Source organism: Balaenoptera musculus, chromosome 6 (assembly GCF_009873245.2).
Source record: "Balaenoptera musculus isolate JJ_BM4_2016_0621 chromosome 6, mBalMus1.pri.v3, whole genome shotgun sequence".
In the NCBI taxonomy this organism is placed as follows: Eukaryota; Metazoa; Chordata; class Mammalia; order Artiodactyla; family Balaenopteridae; genus Balaenoptera; species Balaenoptera musculus.
The window spans coordinates 103,258,820-103,283,965 of record NC_045790.1 but is presented as its reverse complement, the minus strand read 5'-3'; the positions used below and the strand labels follow the sequence as shown (position 1 = coordinate 103,283,965).

At 52.9% G+C, this 25,146-nt stretch overlaps 1 protein-coding gene across 4 annotated transcripts in view; it reads right to left on the bottom strand.

Annotated features, from left to right (window-relative positions):
* LOC118896682 (DAB2 interacting protein) overlaps positions 1-25,146 on the bottom strand; it is a 193,638-nt gene that overhangs the window by 143,794 nt on the left and 24,698 nt on the right. The window contains exons 1-2 of one of the 4 annotated variants that reach the window (XM_036854840.1): positions 24,428-24,678; positions 24,240-24,267 (exon numbers count right to left, since the gene is read on the bottom strand). The exons of 2 other annotated variants lie outside the window; for them this stretch is intronic. In XM_036854840.1, coding sequence (XP_036710735.1) covers positions 24,240-24,261 — 22 coding nt within the window. In that variant the 5' untranslated portion in view covers positions 24,262-24,267; positions 24,428-24,678. Of the gene's footprint in view, positions 1-24,239; positions 24,268-24,427; positions 24,679-25,146 lie in introns of those variants that run through there. One more of the 4 variants, XM_036854845.1, reaches the window with a different exon arrangement.

The window sequence follows — 25,146 nt, the reverse complement described above, 5'->3', positions numbered from 1 at the left end:
CCAGCCTGTGAGTCCTTCACCTTTTTCGGTGCCGTGGACTCCTATGGCCTCTAGTAAAGCCTAAGACCCCCTTCTCAGAAAAATGTTTTTAAATGCATAAAATAAAATACCAAGGATAACAAAGGAAACCAATTACATGGAAATATGATTATCAAAATATTATTAAAAATTATAGCAGTATGTGTGCTTCTTTATTAATGCCTTAAATAACAAGATACCGTTCTAAGAGCTACTATAATTTTGAAGTAGGAGGAACAAAAGCATTATTTCAAGATACCCACAAAACTATACTATGACATGATAGTTTCTGTGATTTCTATGATTTCTACAAAATCACAGAACAGTTAATGCCACTGTGGTTTATCACCTACATTTGTAATGAAAGAATTACAATTTGGAATTGTAATTAGAGGTTAGCAAAAAAGGTGGGATTTTATTTTTCCTGTCCAAGTTCACGGACACTCCAGATTCCACCCTGAGACTGCTGGGGTCCCTGGTTAAGAACCCATGGCTTAGAGGCAGGGGCTGAAGGGAAAAGAGCAAGGTTTGTCCTGGAGTCCAGATTCTGGCTGTGCACTGTCCTGAGTCCCTGACCTTTTCAGAGCTCCGTCTCCACCCACCTGCGTGGTCAGATCACGGAGGAACCAAGCCCTGTGCTCACAGTCTGCCTGTTCTGGCTTATCCTGAAGCCCCTCAGTGGGGTAGGCTTGGCAGAGCTCCTGGAGAATGACCTCTTGGAGCCACTGTGCCCCAGACAGCCTAGCCCAGGGCCTCAGGGCCCCTGGCCGCCTCCCAGGGAACTTGTTTTATGTCCCCAAAGAGCAGGGCTGACAGGTGATAAATCGCCAAGGAAGGCTGGAGTGGGCTCAGACTGTCTGCCTGGCGCCCGCCCAGCCACACTGCTGTACCCACCACCAACCTCCATAGGGATGAAAGCACCATTAATTACCCAGGAAGAAAGGGCACCATGACAACGCTCCCAATGGCTGCTCGGAGATCATCTCTGGCCACATTTTCTGAGTGTAGCGCTGTCAATCCTCCCCTCCCTCTGTCACCTCCTCTCCTCCTGGGATCCCCCAGGGCCATCTTTCAGCCTGGGTCCTGCCCTCAAAGACTCCTGACCTACCCACCAAAGACTCATGAATGGATTGCTTTTTGCAGACAGGGCCCCCAAACAGTGCTCCCCAAGGTGGTGTGGGACCCGAGAAGGCAAGGGGGTCAACTCTGTCACCTCTGACGCCTTCACCGGCACGAGTCCATCACCGAGTCCTCGGGACTCCACTCGGGAAGTCTCTGGCCTCACCCAGACCTCGCTGCCAGCTCTAGTCATCACCCCACGCCCAGGTGATTGATTCACCTGCGTGCTACCCCATACCAGTTACCCTGTGCAGGTCTGCGCCAACCGCTGTCCAGGCAAGAGCTCAGACGACCCTACTGCCAGCCCTGTGAGCGAGGCACTATTATCCCATTTTACAGACAAGGTAACTAAGGCTCAGAGAGGTTAAGTGATGGCACAAGGAGTCACAGCTGGAAACGGACAGAGCCGGAGTTTGAGCTCTAGTCTGTCTGGCTCCAAATACCCCTTTATCAGCTCTCCAGCATCCGAGTGGTCCCCCCATTCTCTCTAAAGAGTCTCTCTTAAGGAGGTTTGCCAGGCCCCTCCACACACCCTTCCATCCCTCTCCTGCCTCTGCCCAGGGGCTCCCTCAGAGATCAGACACTTGTCTCCCTGCCCTGCTGGCCCCATACCACCTCCTCCAGGAAGCCTCCCCTGATTGCAGAGTCAGAAGTCTTTCAGTCCTCCCAGCCCTTAGCAGAAGCCACCAGAAATTACCACTAGTATCACCTGTGGGTAGGGGCTAAATGAGTCTTTTCCCTCATCACTTCCACCACCATACTCTCAGCCAGACCCAGACACACCACAGGGGCTCTTCCAAGAGGAAAGATGAGGAAAGTCATGCTGGCAGATGAATGAGTGAGCTCCTGGCTCGATGCTCCTGCCAACCTCCCACCAGAGGCAGGTCTGTTCATCCGCAGGCAGGGGGTGGCTGCCCCAGGATCACCGGAATGGGGGCCCACCTGACCAGTCACCCAGGATGGCTAAGGGGAGTAGGAATTGGCATTGCAGCAACTCCCTGAGCAGAGGGGAGCCCTGGGCCAAAGGAACAAAGTCAGCAGATGCCCTGGACCCGCACATTGTTCAAGAAGAACCCAGAGAAGGGCCAGACCCAAGTTCAAGGCCAAGGAAGAACCATGACTTCTGCTCTGAGCTCACGGCGGGAAAAACAGCAGTGCCATTCCCAGTAACAACCACTTTCTCTAGACAGAAGCGACACTGGCACCTGAGCCTGATGCGGTCCACAAAGGATGCTCCCTGAAACACCCCAGGGGACCTCAGACACCTGCAGAGGGGGCCTAAATCAACCATCTCACCCTGGACTGCAGAATGTTCTATGCAGCACATAGAAATAGTGAGGTAGAGGTCCATGTCCTAACTAGGAAAACCTTTCCAAAATATCTTAGTGAAAAAAGCAATTTGCAGAATGATAGATGATTTTTTTTAAATTGTTGAACAGAATCATAGATTTCTTCCATGGATACATATGTATAAATGAGAGCTCAAAAGAGCACTGAGAAAAACACACTCCAAAGGCCCCCACTTCCGGCTGGGTCCTGCCCCACAAAGCCCACCCAAACTCTACCGGGCCCTAGCCCAGCCCCACTCCTCATGCAGGAGAAGCTCGTGACCACATCACTTCTCACCCATGATAGGCAGGAGTATAAATGACCCCAACCTTTGCGGAGGGCACCTTGGCAAAGTGTATCAAAAATTAAAATCCATGGGGCTTCCCTGGTGGCGCAGTGGTTGAGAATCTGCCTGCCAATGCAGGGGACACGGGTTCGAACCCTGGTTTGGGAAGATCCCACATGCCGCGGAGCAACTAGACCCGTGAGCCACAACTACTGAGCCTGCGCGTCTGAAGCCTGTGCTCTGCAACAAGAGAGACCGCAATAGTGAGAGGCCCGCGCACCGCGATGAGGAGTGGTCCCCACTTGCCGCAACTAGAGAAAGCCCTCGCACAGAAACGAAGACCCAACACAGCCAAAAATAAATAAATTAATTAATAATAATTTTAAAAAAATTAAAATCCATAAAATGTCCATTTTAAATTCATATAATCTTTCTCCATCCTATCCCTCAGATAAACTCTCACAAGAACAGATGTACAAGGATGTTTCCGTACCCCTGTTTGCAGCAGGAAAAAAAAATCCCTGAAAACCACATCCATGTCCATCGTTGGGGGGCCTGGCTGAATCAATTACGGTCCCCTCCGGAAGATGGAATTCTGTGCCGCCCTCCTGCAGCGGGAAGCAGAGATGCATGTGCAGACATGGGGTGCTGCAGGGTGAAGGTGCAGGATACGTGGGACAACCCCCTGGATGCACACATCCACGGATGCACGGAAACAGGTTCCTGCATAGTCTTCCAAAAATAAACAGTGGTTACTCTGGGGAGCGTGCTTGTGTGTGTGTGTGTGTGTGTGTGTGTTGAGTGGGGGGCAAGCAAGGGGAGAGGTTTAGTTTTCACTTTATACCCTTCTGGAATTATTTTATTTTAAATCATGGAATAGGCTGTTCTTATATATTAAAAAACAGATCCTGGTGCGGGATGTTGATAGTGGAGGAGGTTGTGTGTGGGGGGAGCAGAGAATACGGAACTCTCTCTACTTCCCACTCAATTTTGCTGTGAACCTCAAACTGCTCTAAAAAATAAAGTCAATTTTAAAAGGAGAATTAGAGATTAAAAGGCTTTAGACATTTGAAAACACACAGAACTTTGTCCTCCCAAGTCAGGGCTGCTCCAAGTTGAATCTCCCTGCGCCTTCATCACTCTCCGGCAAGTCCTAAGCTCCAGCCTGGCTCCCACGTGGGGAGGGGCTGGAAGGTGGACCCGCCCAATTAAAGCTCAAACTGGGGAGGCCTGTTGAGGTCCCACCTCTGAACTTCGGCTCACACTACTCCCTCTGCCTAGAACGCCTCTGTGCTTTCACTGTGCAGGTTCAAATAACATCCTCCTTGAAAGCCCATTCCAGGCACCTTCACCCCCTGAGATGCAGACTTTCTGAGGATAGTCTGTGCCCCCAATATCTCCTTGCAGCCTCCAGGGCTGGCCAGTGCCTGGCACGGCGCTCATTAAGCACGTGCCCCACTGGACACATTTCTAAAAGCCCCAACCGCTGTCTGGACATCTCTCCGGGGCCACTCGTTTTGCCTTGAATTATGACTCTGCCTTCCCTTAGCAGCAGGGAGCTCCCCAAAGGGGATCCCAGGCCCACACTCGCGATACCTGCCCAGCCCTGTAGCTCATCCAGCTCAGGCATCTCGAGGGCTAATGCCAGTGGGAGCCAGGAAGGGAAGAGAATGAGGGAAGCAGGACAGCCAGACTCAAAGGAGTACTCATGGGACTTCCCCGGTGGCACAGTGGTTAATAATCTGCCTGCCAGTGCAGGGGACACGGGGTCGAGCCCTGTTCCGGAAAGATCCCACATGCCGCGGAGCAACTAAGCCCATGCGCCACAACTACTGAGCCCGCGTGCCACAACTACTGAGCCCACGTGCTGTAACTACTGAGCCCGGGTGCCTAGAGCCCATGCTCCACAACAGGAGAAGCCACCACAATGAGAAGCCCGCACATTGCAATGAGTAGCCCCCACTCGCCGCAACTGGAGAAAGCCTGCACGCAGCAACAAAGACCCAACACAGCCAAAAATTAATTAGTTAATTAATTAATTAATTATTTTTTAAAAAGGAGTACTCACGCCCCAGCCCACAGGGAGGCTACTGGAAAGCAGGTCCACAATGGCCAGATGATCTGATTCAAGAGTAGCTACCAGATTTTAATTTTTGAAAACCTCCTGACTATTATATGTAAGCAACTCGTGCACATTTTAAAACAAACACCATACAGGTCATATCAAATAGGGCTGCATATGCCAGATTCGGGCCAGTCCGCCTGTCTCCAGTGGCCTCAGGGAGCAACAGCTCAGAATTCAGAGCAGCCGCAATGAAAAAAAGAAGAAAAAAAGGCAAAAAAAAAAAACAAAAACCCTTGATCCTGCCATCCTGTCAGCCCAAACAGCCCCAGAGCCCACACCCAAACCTCAGCACCAAGGGGGCTCAGAGACCAGCCATTCTGGAGGCAGCCCAGTTGGCTCTGTAGCCACCAGCTGTGTGGCCCGGAGCAAATGACTTCACCTCTCTGAGCGTCTGCTTCCTCCTCTGCAAAACAGGGGGGAAAATATAACAGTACCTGTCTCCGAGGGTGTTGTATGGCTACTGAGCTGTCCAGGGACCTGGGAAAGGGCCATAGCCTGTAAGGGTTCATCCTTATCGTCACCAGCAGGGACAGTTAAGCCTAGAGGAGGTGAGGGACACAGCCACATCACAGAGGGGCTGGGTGGCAAAGCCGGGGCCCCCTCTCCCTCGGCCCCCAACCATGCCCTTGATGGGGCAGGAAATGATAAGCCTCAGAGCTGCCCAGGAAGGCCTGTTACAGAGGCATGCTCTTCTCCAAACCCACTAGGTCCCCAAATAACAGAAATTAACATTCATGGAGCACTTAATACATGGCTGGCACCATGTGAAATCCTTCAGGTGAGTTCCTATCATTTCACTTTCTCAGCAATCCCGGAAGGTAGTTATTATCATTTCCCCATTTTACAGATGAGTAAACCAGGGCTCAGACAAGTGACCTGACTTGTCCAAGGTCACCTAGTAAGCGGTACAGCTTGGACTTGGCTGTAGACAGTCTATTCCAGCGCTCTCAGCAGCCACCCCAGCCCGCTCCTAAGGTGCCTTCCTTCTCTTTTCCTCAAACCCCGTGATTCCTACAGTGTGCCAGGTGCTGACGAGTCCTGGGGCCGCCAGGAACAGGACTCCTGCTCCAGGCAGCCTGGCTAGGGCCGGGGCACAGGGGCAGAGAGTCATGCACTCGGCTTGGAAGAGCTGCTTCAGGGAGGATGGGGCTCTGAGGCAAGCAGGGGGCTGGCTGCACCAGGAGGGAACCCCCAAGCTTCGAGGCTGGAGGCTGGGGCTACAGTCCAGACAAAACCAGCCAACCTGGCTTGGCCCCAGGCAGGTGAGAGAACGGCCAACGGTTTCTCTCTTGAGAGAATATGCAAATGTGGAAGGAATAGAAAGAGCCGAACAGTGTGGAGGTGAGGGAAACTCTGAGCCTTAAGGCTGGAAACCTACCCTTGGGGTTCTCCAGCCCCCAAGAAGAGGGGGTCTCTTGCCCTGGGTGAAGCTCCACTGGCCTGACACCACCCCCCTCGAGGTCATATTTGGAGGTGGTCACTCAGGCCTAGGGTGACCTATGGGCCAACATGTGTTCCCCTAAAATTCACATGTTGAAGCCCCGACCCCCAGTACCTCAGAATGTAACTGTGTTTGGAAATAAAGTCTTTAAAGAGGTGATTAAGTTAAAACGAGGCCATCGAGGTGGGGCCCATAGTCCAATCTGACTGGTGTCCTTATAAGAAGAAATTGGACACGCAAAAGGACACCAGGGGCCCACGTGTACAGAGGACAACCAGGTGAAGAGGCAGGAAGAGGGTAGTGACCTGCAAGCCAAGGAGAACAGGCCTCAAAGGAAACTATCCCTGCCGACACCTTGATCTTGGACTTCTAGCCTCCAGAACCATGAGCAAATAAATTTCTATTGTTTAAGCCACCCCGTCTGTGGTATTTTTTATGGCAGCCCTAGTGGGGTCCAGCCATGCTGTTGGAACAAGGCCCCTGGCCTGGCCATCTGGAGCTGACCTTGGGCATGTCAGGTCAATCTCCTCTGCAAAGACGGGGCGAGAGGAGCTGGCCACAAGCTTAACAGGGACGGCGTGAGGCTCAGGTGAGGCCGATAGCAGCCGGGTGGGGAGTGGCAGCCCACCTGCCCGGCAGCCCCAGTGCCCTCCCCCAGGCATCCACACATTGTCCTTAGGAATGCATCTGCCCTGGACTCCTTCTAAAGACTGTGAACATTAAAAAGCATCTGGACCTCGAAAATCAGTCCTCCAGGAATGGACACTTGGGCAGGGGCAGGGTGTCAGTTCATCCTGGTTTCCCTGCAACTATAGTGGTTTTAAAACTGAAAGTCCCAGGGAAATCCCTCCCCCGCGGCCAGTCCTGGGCATATCGAGACGGCTGGTCACCCTAGCCAAGGGTCTGCCTCTCTTGAGGCCTCCATTTACCCATTCATACGTTCATCTGACAAATATTTACTGAGGACCTACTATGTACCAGAAACCGCCAAATGCTAATGGTGAAAAGCCAGACAGAGAGCCTGTCCTCCTGGGCTTTCTGTCCTGTGAAACAAACAAAAACAAGCATTAAAAAAACTATAAATACACACACACACGCACGCACACATATATACACATGTAAGTTAAGACTCTGATGCGTGCTAGAGAGGAAAAAACAAGTATTGAGGCAGAGACTAACAGATCACGGGAAGGGTCACCCTCGATGAGACACGTGGTCCTGGAGGAAGGTCATTTCAAGTGAGACCTGAAGTGGGACATTCCAAGGAGGAGAGGGGACCAGAGGTGGACAAAACCGAAGGAAAGACCAGCGAGGCTGAAGAGTGGTGAGGACGGGGAAGGGGAGGTGAGCCGGGACAGGCCAGCCAGACCTCAGGGCCAAGGGCAGGTTACATGTGGCTCCCAGAGCAGTGGGAGGTGAGAGCAACTTGAACCAATCTACCTTAAATTTAAAAAAACCACACGCACTCTGGTGACTAAGTAAAGAACAGACTGTAGGAGAGCAAACAAAGGAGTGAGTCCGGTTAGAAGGATCCTGCAGTCACCCAGAAGAGAGGACGGCAGCCTGGATCTGGATGAAACTGGGGAACCGGGACTATGGACAGATTCATGGTTCTTCCCCATTACCCATCTGATCTTCCTCTTTAGTTCAGCGGCCACTGTCTTCGTCCCAAGAAGACCCCTGGGAATCAAAGTCAGTCAAAGCCCGGGGGCCTTGGCAATGGGACTTACCCCGCACCCCTTCCCCACACACACACACCCCACGGTACCTGTCACTTTCTCAGTCAACCCTGTCCCAGGCTGGCTGGGAATCAATCTCGTCCAAGGGGCCAAGTGACTGTGAGCTTTCCTCCCGCCTGGGGGTGGGGCTGGGGCCTGGTGGTACTTTTAAGCTATTAACAATTGACATCTGTTAATTATTAGTTTGTCCACCTCTGTTTTGCTTTCAACCACACCACTGCTCAATCCACCGGCAGCCCCGGCCCTGAGAAGTGGAAATATTACCTCCCAACAGAGAGGTGGGGGAGCAGAGCCCCCTCGCACTCTGGGGAGGGAGTGACTCCATCAGACCTAGGTTTAGAAAGGTCCCCTGGAGGTGGGGTACAGGGGGAAGCAGGAGGCGGTGGCTGGGGCATCGCCTAGTGGACAGTGGGGGCAGCGATGGAGGTAGGAACCAGTGGACAAGGGAACTACTGGTCTTTCACGAAGGAGGAAGGAGGGAAAAGAGGGGAGGCACCAGGCAGGGCTTCCCCGGCCCGGGGGGCCTGGCCAATGCAGCCTTCACCTGAAAGCAGGAAGTCGGGGCTGGGGGAGGGGTGGTTAGGGGTGGGAGGAAGTGGTTTTAGTGGAAGGAACAGGACTTCCATGTTGGACCAGTTGATGTGCCTTCAGAGCATCTGGTAAAAATCACTTCTCCATCTGGAACTCTGGAGGGAGGATTAGAGTGAGAGACTTAACGTTGGGATTGGAAGTAGTCCAGGTTCGGGGGTAGTTGACACCCTGAGCGTGATTGGGGTTCCCAGGTGAGAGGAGGGTACCCGGGGTAGGACCCTCCGAGGGTCAGAAGGCATCTACATGCAAAGGGCCAGGAGGTGCAGTGTCTGGGAAGGCAAGAGTTGGGCAGCTGGAGGCTGGTACCCACCGTGGGAAGGCTGGCTGAGGCCCCGAGCAGTAATGGTATTATAATCACCAAAGGTCCCATGTATCGGGACTTCCCTGGCAGTCCAGTGGTTAAGACGGGTTTGATTCCTGGTCGGGGAACCAAGACCCCACATGCCATATGGCGCGGCAAAGAGAAAAAAAAAAAAAAAAGATCCCATGTAGAGTTTCCTTCACGTGCCAGGTCTTGAACTAGGGACGTGATCATCTATCTCAATGACACCTGCATAAATCCTTTGGGGGTTGGTACTGTTATCCCATTTTACAGACGGGAAAGTCAGCAAAGAGTGGTATAGTCACCCAGCTGGTCTTGAACCCAGTCGGACTCCAGATCCCACACATACTTTTAACCACTGTATGGGGTTGGGGGGAGGGTCAGCATTTGCTGACTGGTCAGTGGCGGATACTGTCATTGGGGAAGGGGTTCCTCGGGGCCAGAAGGTGACCAGGTAGGGGCAGACAACTGTTCTTCCAGCTGGGAAGAGTGGGAGGGTGGCTCCAGCAACTTCCTCTAGCAGCTGGCCCTGGCGGCCACAGTAGGAGCCGCCCATCTGAGCGGAAGGACCTGGAAGGCTGCAGCGGGGGGGCCAGAGGCGGGAAGGACCTTCAGTTCTTGTTCTGCCTTTAGGATCCAAACTTAGAAAACAATGACCGCTAAAAACAATTTGATGACTAAAAATTTTGACTGTTGCTAAGTTTAGCGCCCAGGGTGGGGTAGGCACAGTGACGTACAACGTGCAAATCTTGACTTCCACCACCAGCCCGATGTCATATCCGGGTCCCCTGTTTAACTCCTCTATCTCCACACTTCCAAAGAATAACTTGCAACCCAAATAGGGCTTAGAGATCAATGAGATCCACATTCAGTATCCCATTAGTACCTAGCACCTAAGCTAGTAAGGGCAATGTTTAACCCAAAGAAATCAACCACTAATGGTGGAATTTCAGGCACCAGAGGTGGTTTACAGGAGCTCCTAAAATCATACCAGTTCTCAATCTGGTAAACAGTGATAAACACTAGGCACTCAAACTAAAACAGTGCCTGGCAGATGGTAGGCACTCAATAAATATGTGCCCCTGCAGGCAGGAGCGGTGCAGCTCACTGATGTCACAGTCAAAGGACAAGAAGGCCTTCCTGGAGCCTCAGAGTGCCAGGAACCACAGCCTCCAACAATCACCCCTCATCATGTCCTATCTCATTATAATTTATCTGTCGGTTCCGTAGGATAGTATTATGTATGGCCAGAAAGGGCTTCCAAGCACATGTATTTGGTCTTTTAAAGTTTGGAGGAGTCTTTCGACATTATTTAGTTTCAACCCAACTGTTTTCAAACCTTAAAAGCACCTATAACACCAAAACCCAGACCCAACGAGGGATGGCACCCAGGCCCTCAGAGCACACGCAGACCCTGCGTCTCCCAGCAAGGCGCAGACCCCTTTCACTAATCACCTATGCCGCTCTTTCCTGCTGAGCCAAGCTGTGGCTTCAGATCCTTCTCAGGGCCCAGGGTCTGCTTGGTTTTGTTCTAGGATATCATGTGCCTCCAATGTAAATTCCTTCTTTGGAGGAAAAAAAAGTGTCTACAAAAATCCATTGAATTTACCAGCCATTCATGACATGTGCATCGTGTTTCTGGGCTTTCTGTTGTTTTTGCCTGTTCTTGCTCCCTCTTCTTCTGGGGCCAGTGCCCCAATTTTCCCTGGGGACCCCCTTCCTCCACTCCCACTGCAGTGGAGAAACAGAGCTTAGAACTGGGTGGAGTGAGAGGAGAGAAACAGATATCACATCCTAACTCATTCAGTACGGTCTATTGCACTCCCTTGGGTTCAGTAGATATGTGAGCCCATAACATCCCTCTAAATTTGGCCAGTTTGATGGGATCTTTGCCTCTTATGCCTGAAAGAGCCCTGGCTGACCACCCCCCCCCCACCAAGCTGGGCACTGAGGGGTGATCCCAGGGTGACAAAGGGTCCCTGTCCTTCAGGAGTTTCCCAGTCTAACGGATGGTTACATAGACTCAAGGAAACAGTCACAGAACCAACTCCAACTAAGATGGTGATGGAACAAGAGAAACCACTCTCCCCTCAAAGGGCTCATCCCCTCCTGCGCTGGGCTGATGCTGAGCCTCGCAACCCCCCACTACAGCCCCCAGGGGTCCCGGACCTGGCGTCAGGAGACTGGGAGTGCGGTGGGAACTTGGACAGATCACCCTGGGCCTCGACTTCCTCATCTGTAAAATGGGGAGGAAAATGCCATGTGACCCCCAGGCAGGGAGTTGCAGTGTCCAGGCCTCACGGAGGGAGGAGGGGAGGGTAGTGGTTATGACAAAGGACAGGCCACCTCTGGGGCTGGACCCTCCTTCTCCCTGGGTGACGGAGGGGTGGGGGAGTGGAGAGATTCCACTGAAGCCCCTGTACCATGCTGCCCCCCCCCATATAAGCTCCAGGTGAGAAACCTGAGGAACCTTGTGGTCCAGGCTTTCCCTTCCACGTCTAGAGCACTCACTCATTTGAAATTGGGCCTTTTCTGGGCATTTGCTGAGGGCCATTTCTGGGAGGAAATGCCCACACTTGCCTTTTTATCCACTGAGCAAATAAACCTCCCAGTCCCACGCTGAGATCCTCCCTTCATGCCCTTCTCAGCATCCCTGCTAAGCAGGCACCCTGACCTGCCCTCCCCTCCCAGGGGACAGCAGTGTCCCGGGCAGCAGGGTGGAGAGCCAGCACCTCAGGCTGCCCAGAGGAAAGGGCAGGCCGATTCACAGCAGCTGCTCTCCTTCAAGGCTCTCCTAGGAGTCGCCACTGTCTCCCTGGCCCTCCGGGAGGCCAGATGACAACAGCCAGGGTCAGGGTCAGGCTGGGACCAATGGCCAGGACTAAATGTCCAAGGTGAGGGATGACCGAACCCATCAGACCTGACACTTGCCTTTCAGCTCTTCTTTTTCCTACAGTAAACCTGCCCCAGTTCCACAGTCAAGTGAGCTCCCGTGCAACCCATGCACTTTCAGTATGAGAGGGGACCAATTCAAAGGTAAGAACCGTATCATCTACCATACCACCCTCACCACCACCAGCAGCGCCGCTGGCCACCCACACACTCTTGAAAACGCCTTTGTGGGCATCCCCCTGCCTCCGCACCGGCACCCTCTTCTAAAACAATATTCAGCAGCTCTGAATCACCAAAATCAATTACTCCAAGAAGGAATTTAGGCAGACAGACACTAGAATAAAGACAGCAGATAATTCCCACTGTCAGGTAACTGCTCCCCTGAGAACTTCCCATAATAAAAGAGGAATCAGAAAGAGAGCACATTTTCCCCAGAAAGGAAGGGGAGACTGTGCATTGATAAACAGAAGGCTCTTCTCTTCTCTGCTGCCTCTTCTCCCCTCCCTCCGCTGTGCCTCTGCGGGACCAGAGCACAGTGGAGTCACGGAATCCACGGGGATCGCTAGGGGAGGCAGGTGGGGCCGAGTTCCGGGGTCCCAGGCGCTGGGGACAGTGCTGGGTTCCCAGAGGACATTTGACTCTCGTGTCCTTCCTTGGGCAGGGATGTGGCCTGCGCCAGGGCTCCTGTTACACGCAGGCTCAGGGATGCATGATTTGGCAGTTAACCTCTCTCTGTTTCATGTGTCCATCTCACTCCCTCAACAAGGCCAAATGCTCTTTGAGAGCAGGTCACAGCCAGCCCTTCCTTGCCACCTGGCCCTGAACACCCACATAAAGGACCTGCACTTGATCCAGGAGGTGATGGAGATGCACACAGGTTTACCTGGGGCCAGTTACTTGGTTTCCTTGACTGTCAAATGGGGAGATACCATCAAACTACTATATAGATGTCTACAACACCACATCCCCCAAGAAGGTCACAAAGCTTTGTCAATAGTTATTCCAGGAAGAAAGTGTCCTAAGGTCAGAGGTTTGGAGAGTTCTGGGGCAAACAAAGTTCGACAGATTTCTGTATTGCAGAACTTCTCAGAGCCTTTAAAATTACCACTGTGGGCTGGTACTGTACAAACGGGCATCAAGTATGCAGCCTTTTCCAAAACTCCTTTTTTACAAAGTATCTTCCAGACTGCCATTCCATGGAACATACCTGGGCCAACAACAGTTGCAGACGAAAGGCATAACAAGGATGTAATAAGGCATTTAAGGGGGACTGGCTGGGGGGGAGGCTCTAGGAACATTTCACGGAGGGCACAGTGCTTGAGATAAGTTCTGAAGGAACAAGGAAGGGCAAAGACAGGGACATTCCAAATAGAGGGGACTGGCCAGCAGGAGCCCAGAGGTGGGAGAAGCCTGGGCATGCTGTTCTGGTTGTTATCTGGACAGAATGAGGTAAAACAAATGGGGAGGGTCTTGGAGTAAAGAACACAGTAAGGATTTTTTTAAGATCCTTAAATAAAAACAATGGCTTACTTGTATGAGTACTTACCATGTGCTAGCATTATGTGTAGAACAATTCTTACAATTCCTATGAAGCAGGATCTATTATACCCCTCACTTCAGAGCCAAGGACAAGTTAAATGACTATGTCAATTTATGCAGTTACTGATTTATACAATTTATACAGTTACAGGGCAAGGACTGGGAGCCCTCAGGACATCAATATCAGAACCCATGCCCTTGGGAATTCCCTGGAGGTCCAGTGGTTAAGACTCGGCGCTTTCCCTGCTGGGGCCCAGGTTCAATCCCTGGTGAGGGAACTAAGATCCTGCAAGCCACGAGGTGCGGCCAAAAGAAGAAAAAGAACCCATGCCCTTAACCACTGCACTTCCCCGCCCCAGAGCCATGAGGGGCAGGGCAGAACCCAACGCCACCAACACCAGCAAGGTGTGAAGAGTCAGTGATTCCTCGCCATGTGACACCTTCTCCCTAAGCCTTGGTTTTGATTTACACTCCATCGGCCAGTCCTCCCCAAATACGTACAGAGGTCGTTAGTTCTGAATATTTAAAAAAGAAGTCTTATCAACCATCCTTCCAGGAACGGGCAAAACAGCATGCTGGCACCCAAAGAAACAGCGGCCAAACCATCAACATCCTCAACAAGATGTATGTTTCCCAAGCACGTGGCTGCAGCTTGATTTATGGGGCCCATTAAGCTATTCTAAGAGGGAGCAGAACTCTCAAGGCGGGAAGGCGTTGTCATCAAATATTTCAATAATCATCTCAATCACAGAAAAGAAGGCACCGGCGGTTTCCTGCGCTTGCAAAGGAAAGGAAGTGAAATTGTTTGCCTTCATTCAATCAGGTAATTAGACAATGCAAAGAGAAATTCCAGCAAGGATATAAATACTTAAAATCCCTGCGCTAGTTGGTGCGGAGAATGTCAACAACAGGAACTCTGTGGAGGGGAGGCGAGGGCGAAGAGGTGCGTCCCAAGCTGAAAACAACAGCAGGCGGGCAGCAGTTTTTAATGACAGGCGCTTCCCCTGAGCCAGCTCTGTGATAAGCACTTTACCTGCATTACCTCACCGACGCCTCAAAACAACTCGGTGACGTGAGGGTCACTATTATCCTCGTATGACACATGGGAAAACTGAGGCACGGGCAGTGAAATGACTTGCCTGAGGGCACACAATGGAAGTGACAAACTGAGCTCTGATTTCAAACCCAAATCTTCATCCATATCCTTTCTCTCCCTTTTTAAAGGCATGCCCGAGATAAAGGGGCTCTAGGGATGTACAGGTCTAAAGGGGGAAACTGAGGCAGGATTGGACATCGCCCCCCCCTCCCCAAGTGTCCTGACTGCCAGGCCTGGGGCCTCCCAGCTGACCGGGCTGCAGGGCTGCCACAGAGACCCAGGCAAGCTTGGGAGAAGTGATTTTGCAATCCTGTTTGCAGAAACCAGGGCAGCCGCCTCCAGCGCCACTTCCTCCAGGAAGCCCCCCCTGATATGTCACCCTCCCCACACCAACCTCTGGCCTCTCCAAGACTGGGCATGCTTTCTCCCTAGGAGTGGACCCCGGAGGTTCTCAGGATGGAGCGGGGAGCCAAACCTCACATTGGTTTGAATCTCTCCACCCACCCCCTTCACCCAGCAGGGCTGCTTCAACATACACTCACCTCAGCAACTTAACCGGCAAAAACAAGCTCTAGTGTAATGTGAACGCTATGCAAGAGATAAACTTCCAGCATCTTAAATCTCTTTCTCTATCATACCCTTTCTCTATTCATCCCTGTAGCTCACCGAAAAACCCACATTCAAAAACCTTTTTGTTTGGTGGATTTGAGTCACCCTGTATCTTTACAAGAAAAAATAAATAAGTAATTCATATAGTCTCTTTATATCAGACTTTTCCATACCCAAAACTGCCTTCCCAGAGGCAGTAAGTTCTGGAAAGGGCATTGGCCAGAGTATCCCAAGACCAATGTACAGTTGACTGAGAAGGCCCTCAGTAATAATAATGGAAATAGTGATAAGTAAGAACAAAATCACTAGCATTTGTTAAGTGTTTACAAGGCACAGACATTGTACTGTGTTCTCTAGCTCCATGTCTAGTTTTAGCCTAACAACAACCCTAGGAGATAAGGATTATTATTATTCCCAATTTACAGATGAGAATACTGGGGATCAGATAAGTGAGGTAACTTTGTCCAAGGCCACACAGCTGGTAGGTGGAGCAGACAGGACTCCAACCCAGGTCTGTTTAATGGACCCCAGACTAGTCCCTACCCTTAGCCTCTCCAAAATACCAGGCCCCTCTGGGGTGGGAACAAGCTGCTTGGCTCTTTCCCCACCTCCCTCCCCGAGCCCAGGATTCAGCAGCCAAAAACAGACCCCTGTTCCAAATCTGAATCAACACAGTATTGGTCACTCCGCTCAAAGGGAAATGATCCCAGCCTTAAAGGCACCTTCCGGGGGAGGATAGGAAAGGAATTAACACCAAAAAAGCCAACAGTTACAGGGGATGGAAAGAGACAGGCCCAGGAATGGCTTAATGCGACCTTTCCTCCTGGAGCTTGGATACAGCCGTACCTGCTCTCCTCTGTTCCCCATATCTGACTGCACGTGGCCAGTGCTGGACGGGGAATATGGGGGATGATGTCAATCTAGGATTCCTCATTCACCCCTTTCCTGCTCCTTACCTGCTTAATCACACCTAATTTCTTAGTATTTATGCTTTCACAATCCCACAGGTATTAGCCCAGCAGCTGGAGGGCAGAGAAGCACAGTGACTGACACCTCGAGCTGTGGAGTGGGGAGATTTTCATTTGAACTCTACCTCTGCCCTGTCCAAGCTGGGTGACCTGAAGCTGGGTGACCTCCTCTCTGGGCCTCAGCTTCCTCATCTGCAAAATGGAGACGATAACAGGACCTCACGGCTCTGTTGTGAGAATCAAAGGGGCTGATCCTTGGAAAGTCTTGAGCCCAGATACTGGCTCATGGGAAGTACTCAGAAAGTGTGAGCTGCCAGGAATGATTTTTACAGCCCAGGGAGGTCCTGCCCCTTGCAAAGAGCCAGGATGAGACAGAACAAACACTAACACCAGGTTCAAGCTCTCTCGACACAGAGCCACTCTCCTGGAATCTGTGAGATGGCACAGTCCAGGAGCTCGTCATGGCCCAGCAGCTTCCAGGTCCGCAGTTCACAGGCCAAGTACAAAGTCCCAACCCACAGGTTTGTTTTTCTTACACACACACACACACACACACACACGCACACAAAATCGACAAGTGGCTCAGAGTGCAAGTTCCCAAACCTTGGCATCCTCCCCCATCCCGAGGTGAGTAGTGATCTCATCCCTGTGACTAAGCCAACGCCAAGAGCCCTCGCCGGGAACCCGCAGGCTTGGCGCTGCTGGCTCCCAGCCCCAGGAGGAGCCGAGGCTGCAGAACCAGGGTTCACACAGAGCTGGGAATCCCTGCGCTTGGAGCTCAGAAGCAGAGTGACTCTGAAAAGCACAATAGTGTTGCAGCCAAAGACCAGGACGGGGCTGGAGATCGGGTTTGAGTCCCAGCAAACCCAGGCCTCTGTCTGCCCAACTCTAAAATGGGCGGACGACAGATTTTCAATGGTCTGAGAGATCTGGTTACCTCCCATTCTGCCCACCAGGGTCTCCCCCTATCTGGGGAAAGAGCAAAGAGCTAATAAAGGTATGGGTTAGAGGACAAAGGGCACTAAGATGTGTGGAAGGAGAGCCTGGTGGTGTGGGAGCTTGCCAGGGGCAAGGAGGCACTAGCACAGCCTGTAAAAGTTTCAATGAATCAGGCCAGGAGAGAAGAGCCTTCCCTCAACTTCAGCCACCGCCTCCTCCCTCTCCTTTAATTCCTCCAACCACGGCAAGGACAGATAGACAGACAACCAGGAGAACCTAGATTAGAAACAGGAAGAAGCAGAGAAACCCAGATATAGACTTTGCTCCAGAACCCAGAGGCAGCAGAAAATGAGACTCTCCCTCCTCTACAGTACCAGGTTGCAGAAGGAGATGTGGGGAGGGACAGGGTGTCTTCCGAGGATTTAAATAAAAATCTGCTCTACCGGGACTTCCTTGGCGGTTCAGTGGTTAAGACTCTACGCTTCCATTGCAGGGGGTACGGATTTCATCCCTGGTCTGGGGAACTAAGATCCCAGATGCCGCGTGGCACAGCCAAAAAAAAAAAAAAATCCCCCCCGCCCCCCACACAAAAAATCTGCTCTACCAAACACCATAAAAAGACGCCCATAGCAAAGCCGGGGGAGCACACCATCACACTGCACTTCTGATAAAGCAGTAACTGCTGTGCTCTGGAATCCTCAATGGCTCCCCTTTGCCCACGGTATCATGTTCACGCGCCTTATTATGACATTCAAGGGGTCCGACTTGGGGTCTCGATGGAACTTTTCTGCTTCACTCGCATCACTACCCCCACCTCCCCACACACCCCTGCTCCAGCACTTACAGCCTCCCACTGCTCCCCAACCCCTGGGGCCTTGATCCAGCCTGAGCCTTCCTTGCTGCTTTGCTTAGTAATCTACCCCTATTGTTTCAACCAACCCCCTTCCCTCCTGTAGCCTGTGGACTTCAGACTTTAATTGGGCTCCTCGCATGGGGGCCAGGGAACAGACCTAGGTTCTGCCACCAAATACTGGGTACAGCCTCAAGCAGAAATTGGGCGCACGCCTCCCCATGCTCCTTTATAAAGTGGGCAGCCCGACCTCTACCCACGTCAGCGGCTGCCAAGCCACTCGAGTGAGATAATGGAGCCGAAGGGCCCTGAGCAGCCTCAAGTCTGACACGGACCTGAGGGATTAGGATACCTATTTTTAACTCCCCACATCCTGGCCCAAAAGCAAATCCCTCACACACCCTGCAGATCCCTATCAGGGGGCCGGCGGAGCCTTTTGGGAATTCTCTCCTCGTGGAAGCAGCGCCAGCTTTGATGGATGGGAAAGGCTCCGAGATCCCGGCTCCATCCAGAGCCAGCTTCCATTATGTCTGGCTGGGTCCTCACTGCTCCCGTCAGACAGCCATTTCCTGGCGGACTCAGTTGTCACATATTCTCCAGCCGGTGACAGTCAGACAGGGTCACCAAAGATGCCGAGAAGGACCATTCACTCATTTACTTATTCATTTACCCCCATGCTCCCTCCCCTCCCCCTCTGAGGAGGTGCGACCTAGGGTGGCCCAGAGGAGTCAACCCTGAGGCACCTGTGCTAAGATGCTCAGTCCAGGGGCAGAGGGTGGAGACAGGGAGACTGAGAAAACAAAAGTGAGCAGGACATTCAGTAACAAGGGCATCATGGGAGGCGACAGGACTTCAAGGGCCCCTGCCAGCCTCTAATCGGGCAAGGGACTTGGCAGCATCTGAACCTAAAGCCAGACTATCATCAATCTCACTTCTCTCCCTCCAGCACCCTCAGCATCCCTTGAACCTTACTCCAAGATGGGTCTTTAATAGCCACCGTGACCTACAAGGAGATGGGAGCTCCCTCCTTGGGGACAGAGAGCTCCTCCCTGGTCACCTGGCCCAGCTGTGTGGGTGTTGACTGAAGCCTGTTCTCCTTGGTCCCACCTCGCCCACCTGCCACTGCCTAAGTTCACTCTCAGCAAATGATACTAGCAGGGAAAATGACCCCAACACAAGAGCCTCATTCTGAATGGTGAGCCGTCATGATGGAGAGTCTCCTTCTAGTTCAACAACCCTCGCTGAACGCAGGGACAGACAGTTTCCCTGGAGATTCTGACTGCAAAGAACTGTGCATCCCTAGAAAAGTCAAGGGAATCCCTGGGTGCCTCTGGGGCCATGTCTCTGGGCCCCCAACACAATCCGCATAACCTTGCAGACCCTTTGTAAATACTTTACAAACTTTCTTCTGAATTCTAGAGAATCAGATGAATCTTGGCTATGCTCCTTTGAGACCTGAAGTTCAGCCTGCAGGCAGGGGAGCTGACAAGGTACCCTTTTCAGACCTGGTTCCAGGCCTCTCTGTCTTTGATGCCACATAGCCAGAATAGACTTTCTTAAATAGCAAGAACGAGCCAAAGGAGGCAGAAAGTCTTTCCAAAAACCAAAGGCATCCCTCTGTGCATCCCTTGGCTGGAGCTAGCTTAACCCAGAGCCCAGACAGACAGGACCCCCACCTGTTTGTGTGGGGAAGCGGGGTGCAGGCAAAAAGCTCTGAGCCAGGAGCATAAAAACCAAGCCCGATTACAAGCCAGTCCAACTCTACAAGGCTTTATGAGCATTTACTAGACCAAGGAAGGCCCTCGCCAGGCCCCACCTACTCCGCGGGCACCGAGATGAGAGATAAAGCCGGGCCTTGCCCTCAAGAAGTTCAGAACCCATCTCGGGAGACGGACAAGCTGATGACAAAGTGTGAAGCAAGGGAGTTGATAAGAGCTACAAACCAGAACCGCACAGGGCGATGCCTCCCCCTTATTGATGAGACCGAGCAGAAGTGACATTTGTGCCAGTCCCGGAGGGGCAGTTAGAATTTGGGCAATGAAGCAGTGGTTGAGAGAGAAGAACATACAGGAGTCACAGGTGGAGCTTGAAGAACAGAGAGAGAAGAGGCAGGGAGGGAAGTGGGAGAAGGCATGGGGCCCTGATGGCCAGGCCAGAGAGCATGCGTTTGATCCCGTGGGAGGGTGACAGAGAGCCACCCCCAGGGAGGGAAAAAGAGGCATGATGGAGGGGGAGCTGAGGGCAGGTGGCTGGCAGAGGCTGCGGTTGACAAGGGCCTGCTTTAGGAAGCCAGGCTGCTGGGAGCCCGCCCTGGGCACGGAGAACAGGCCACTGGAAGCCCCTCAGTCCTGACACAGACTCCAGTTGGGAGGGGCTGGACTCAAGGAAGGCTGGGGACGTCCCACGGAGAGACATGCAGTGGCTCAGGAGGTAGATTAGAGACTATGACCTTCTCTTGGTCTCTCGGCCAGGGTTGTCCTGGGCTGACAGAGGGGCTCTACGGGGGCCCCAGCTCGCCCTCAGCTCCCATCCACATCCCCAGTCATTCCCACCATCACCTGCCTGCAGCGTTCAGAGTAAGCCACCTCACCCTGCCCCGGGCACCCTCCTGCTGCCCCCCCCGCACCCCAGCTCCCAAGTGCCCTGGACACTGAGCCCACAAAAGCCCTTCCGACTGGTTTCATAACCAGCCCCAGTGCAGCACTCTGCCCTCCAACCCCACCCAACAACTCACCCATGCCCCGAGCCCATCATGGAACCCCACGCCCTGCCCCCGGAAATGCAAAAAACAAAAAAGGTAACCTGTGTATGTCAAGGTTGGAAGGAATCTCAGAGATCTAACCAAACACCCCCCACCCTTTATAGACAAGGAAACTGAAGTTTTAAGGGACGACCAGCCCTGCCCAGGATCACACAGCCCAGTGGTGGCCCAGTCAGAACCCAGGTCTTCCAGCATCCGGGCGAGGACTATGGCACCAAAGCCACGACCACGTGGGGCAGAAAGCAATGAGGTGTGGGAGGCAGCGCGAAAAAGACCTGTGCTTATTGCCAAGGGGCCTGGGTTCAAGTTCCGACTTTACCATCTCCCCCATGCACCCAGACAGTAGAGCTTTGGACGGACATGTCACTGCAGCTTCCTGGACTCCAATGACCTCTTCCATAGAATGGGTGTTTACTAATTCGGTGCTTTCAGGAGATCAAACAGGATAAAGGTGAAACAAGTGCTCTGTGTACAGCAGGGCTAGGAGGTCGGGACTGGGACCCAGCCGAAGCCCATGCAGGCGATTCCTTTACCCCACACCCCTCCCGGCACCAGCCCTACCCAGCCAGCCGCAGGTCAGCTGTTTCTCTAGAGCTGCCCACGGACCAGCAGAGCAGCCCTCCGGGGAAAGGATGCATTTCCACTGGATTTAAAACACCAATGCACACACGGCAGACCTACCCCACTCCCCTCCCCCAGAAGCTGGAGCACAGCACTTCCTGTCTGGGAGATCAGAGGCCATCACGGGCCGTGGAGGAGGAAGAGGTGTGTGGAGGGGAGTCCTGCCCACCTGTCCGGGGTCCCCACCACCCATGCTAAGAAATCTGAGCACCAGAGCTTCATCCAAGGTGCACCAGTCCTTCTAGAAAGCAGAGGCCAGATGTCTGGAGAGATGGTGGGGAGGGGTGACGAGTAGGGCCTCCTAGGCCCTACTGTGGCAGGAGAGGCCTCACCAGGGCACTCTGTCCTCCTAGGGCCTGCCCCATAATGTGTGACATCCACCCAGGAGACTTCCACAGCCCATCACAGACAGCAGTCACCCCGTATACTGGGGGTATAACATCTTGTCCCAGGAAGGGAAAGTAACCAGCTCAAAAGAGTGAAGCCAAGGGCTTCCCTGGTAGTGCAGTGGTTAAGAATCCGCCTGCCAATGCAAGGGACACGGGTTCGAGTCCTGGTCCGGGAAGATCCCACATGCCGCGAAGCAACTAAGCCTGTGTGCCACAACTACTGAGCCTGTGCTCTAGAGCCCGTGAGCCACAACTACTGAGCCCGTGTGCTACACCTACTGAAGCCCATGCGCTCTAGGGCCCGTGCTCTGCAACAAGAGAAGCCACCGCAATGAGAAGCCCACACACCGCAACGAAGTGTAGCTCCCGCTCGCCGCAACTAGAGAAAGTCCACGCGCAGCAACAAAGACCCAAAGCAGCCAATAAATAAACAAATAAGTAAACAAACAAATAAGTAAAAAAAAAAGAGTGAAGCCAAGACTTGAATTCAGATCTCCTGGAACCCACATGCCACATTCTTTCCCTAAGCATACCTTGGGGCTGTGGTTCTCAAACTGTGGTGTGCATGAGAATGGTCTGGGGAGTTTTAAAAAGTGCAGATTCCTAAGTCTGGAGTAGAGGTGAAAGATCTGCATTTTAATAGGGGCCCCAGGTGACTGTGAGAAAAGCACTGCCAGGAAACACCACAGACTGAGACATACTCACACACACACACACACACACACACACACACACACGTGTGTGGGCACAGTGGACACGCATGCCAGCACAGGACAGAAGTAACGATAAAGGCAGATGCTAGCTTTGGGATGCAGCCTAGCTCCTTATGTGTTGTATGACCTTGGGTAGGTCTCTTAACCTCTCTAAACCTGTTTCTTCATATGTAAAATGAGGATAAGAAAAGATTCCACCTCATGGGGCTGTCTTAAGGCTGCACAGAAATAGTATGTGTAAAAGCTCTCAGTACAGGACCTGGCATATAATAAACACTCAATAAATGGTGCTGTGATCATTGCCAGACTCAGTTCAGTGTGTTGAACGCCTCAGGGAAGGAACAGAATGCCAGGCATCAGGGGACCACAGTGAATAATTGAGCCAATAAGAGATGCCTGAAGGGTTGTACTAGAACCAGTGGGTAGAAGTAACAGGGACACAGATTTCTACTCCAAACAGGAAGAATTTTTTAACAGACTGGAGTTGCCCAATCATGAAACCAGCTGCCTAGTGGGCTGCCACTCAAGGATCCCAGCAAAAAAGATTAGATGCTCTCCAGGTGGAGATGCAGCTTCGGGGAAGGAAGAATAGGGATGGGGTGGCTAGATGATCTTGAAGGTGACTTTGGCCAGGTTCTACAGGTCAGCCCCTCTCCCTATCATGCTGGTTAATTAGTGCACTTGCACTTCCCTGATATTTACAACCGTAACCTCCAGGCATCCAAATGGGATGGGAAGAGATCGGTGGTAGACAGAAGGCCTTATATCTTCCGAATAATTCATGACAAGGAGGGGGATGGATGGGGTTGTCTTAAATCTGAGGCTTACAAACCCAGTGAAATCATATGCCTTGGAGAGTATATGCATCTGTCTACTTCTCTCAAAAGGGCTGGTTAAGAGGGGCTGGTCCACACCAACTTTTGAGAGGAGAGGAAACTGAGTCACAAAGGGTCTGGGTCCCTCAGGCAGCAAGAAGGCCCAAGCTCCAGGATGCAGACTGGCAGTCCAAGGCTGTTGTCCTATGAGCCAGATGCCTTCCATGCCTAACCTCACAAAAGCCTCACCACATCCCCCTGCGGTGGGAACTTTGAGCTCAGAGAGGTTAGGAAACCTGCCCAAGGACACACAGCTAATGAACAGCAGGGCTGGGGTTTTCCGGGCTCCAAAGCCTGTGTTTGGTATGTTTTTAACTCTCAGGTGTACCGTCTTAGGTCAAGAAAACAGAAAGGCATTTGGCTTTGACATTGAGGGGAAATAAAGATGATCATTAAAAAGGATGATCCTCATAGGTGACAAGCTACCTGCCTATCCACCCTCAATCAAAATTAATTTCCCCCCTAAGTAGCAAAAGAGGGCAGGAGAGGAGAGGCGCAGTTTCCATATGACTCAAGCCAGACAGCTCAAAAGAATAGACCGTTCAGAAACAAGAAAAGCCCACGGTGTTCCTACCAGGCTGGGGATTGGAACCTAGATGGCTTTGGTCCCTGTTCCCACTCTGCTTGCTCAAGATGTTTTCTGGAGGGTAGGGTTCCAGGCAGCCCAGGAAACAGAAAAGAGATCTCACTTCAATAACCCCGCCCCCCCTGAAAATTGAGGAGTGGCTACTGGTTGAACAAAACAACACCCAAAACTTGGGTGCCCCGGGGTGCCTGGCTCCGGGCAGAGAGGAGTGGCTGCCCAAACATCAACCCCCAGGAGTAGATGAGGAAGGTCCGAGGTTTTGGGAGACGACTTGGAATTGTTAGGGTTGGGAGGCTGCAGAAAGCCCCCAGCCAACCCCCGCCGGCTGCGAGCCCCAGCTGGGGCTGCCTTCCTTGTAACACCGCGCGGTTCTCTCCCAAGGACCCAGCTGTCTAGAGAGGCGCCCAGGAAAGTTTAAAGGGTCAACTCACCACGCAAAGATCCTCGCGGCATAGGGGGCTGTAGGGTAGAAGAGGGGTAGGTAAAGCAAAGTCGCAGCCCACTCCTCAGTCAGGCACCACTATACCACCCATCAGGGTCCCCAGATCCCCTCGAACCCCGGATCCCTCTAGGACCCCCGGGGCCCCCTCATACCGACTCAGGGGGGCCTAGCTCTTACCTCTACTCGCCAGCCTGGCCGCTGGGCTCTGCCATCCCAAAGGCACCGGAGCCCGAGCAGCACAGGGCCAGAGTCACGAGGTGGCGAGGTCGCGGAGCGCAGGAAAGTTTCAGTAGCGCCAGCCAGGCGCAGCGGAGCGGAGCCGGCCAGGCAGGCGGCGGACCCCGCCAGGGAGGCGGCGGACCCCGTAGTAGCGCGCTCTGGCCGGCTCCGCGCCTCCGCCTGCGCCGCGGTGCTTGGGCTCCCGGGCTCCCCCGGCCACTCTGCCAGCCCAGCCCCGCCAATCGCAGGCCCCGGCACCCGCAGCTCCGCCCGCTGGGCCCGGACAGAGAGGAGGCGGGGAGGAGAGGGGAGGGAGCGCACCTGTTTGGCCAGTCGACCCCACTACTACCACCCGCCCCGAACGGACTGGGCAGCGCTGATCCCCTCGGCTCGCGGCACAGGCTCCCGGTCCCCACTTTTGTCCCGGATCTAGGCCGGGCCACACTCCCCCTCCCATCCCACACCAGCACGCACCCCAGATCTGGGCCGGGCCACACGCCCACTCCCCTTCCCCGGCTCAGCTAGCTTGCTGAGCCCCTCTGTGTGGCCGGACTGCGCTCTTTTCCCGGGATTTCAAAGGTAAAATCCCAGCTTTAGCCCAGGGACTATGCAGATACCAGACTGAGGAGTGGGCTGCGACTCTGCCTTGCTCACCCCTCCTCCACTCCACACTCTCC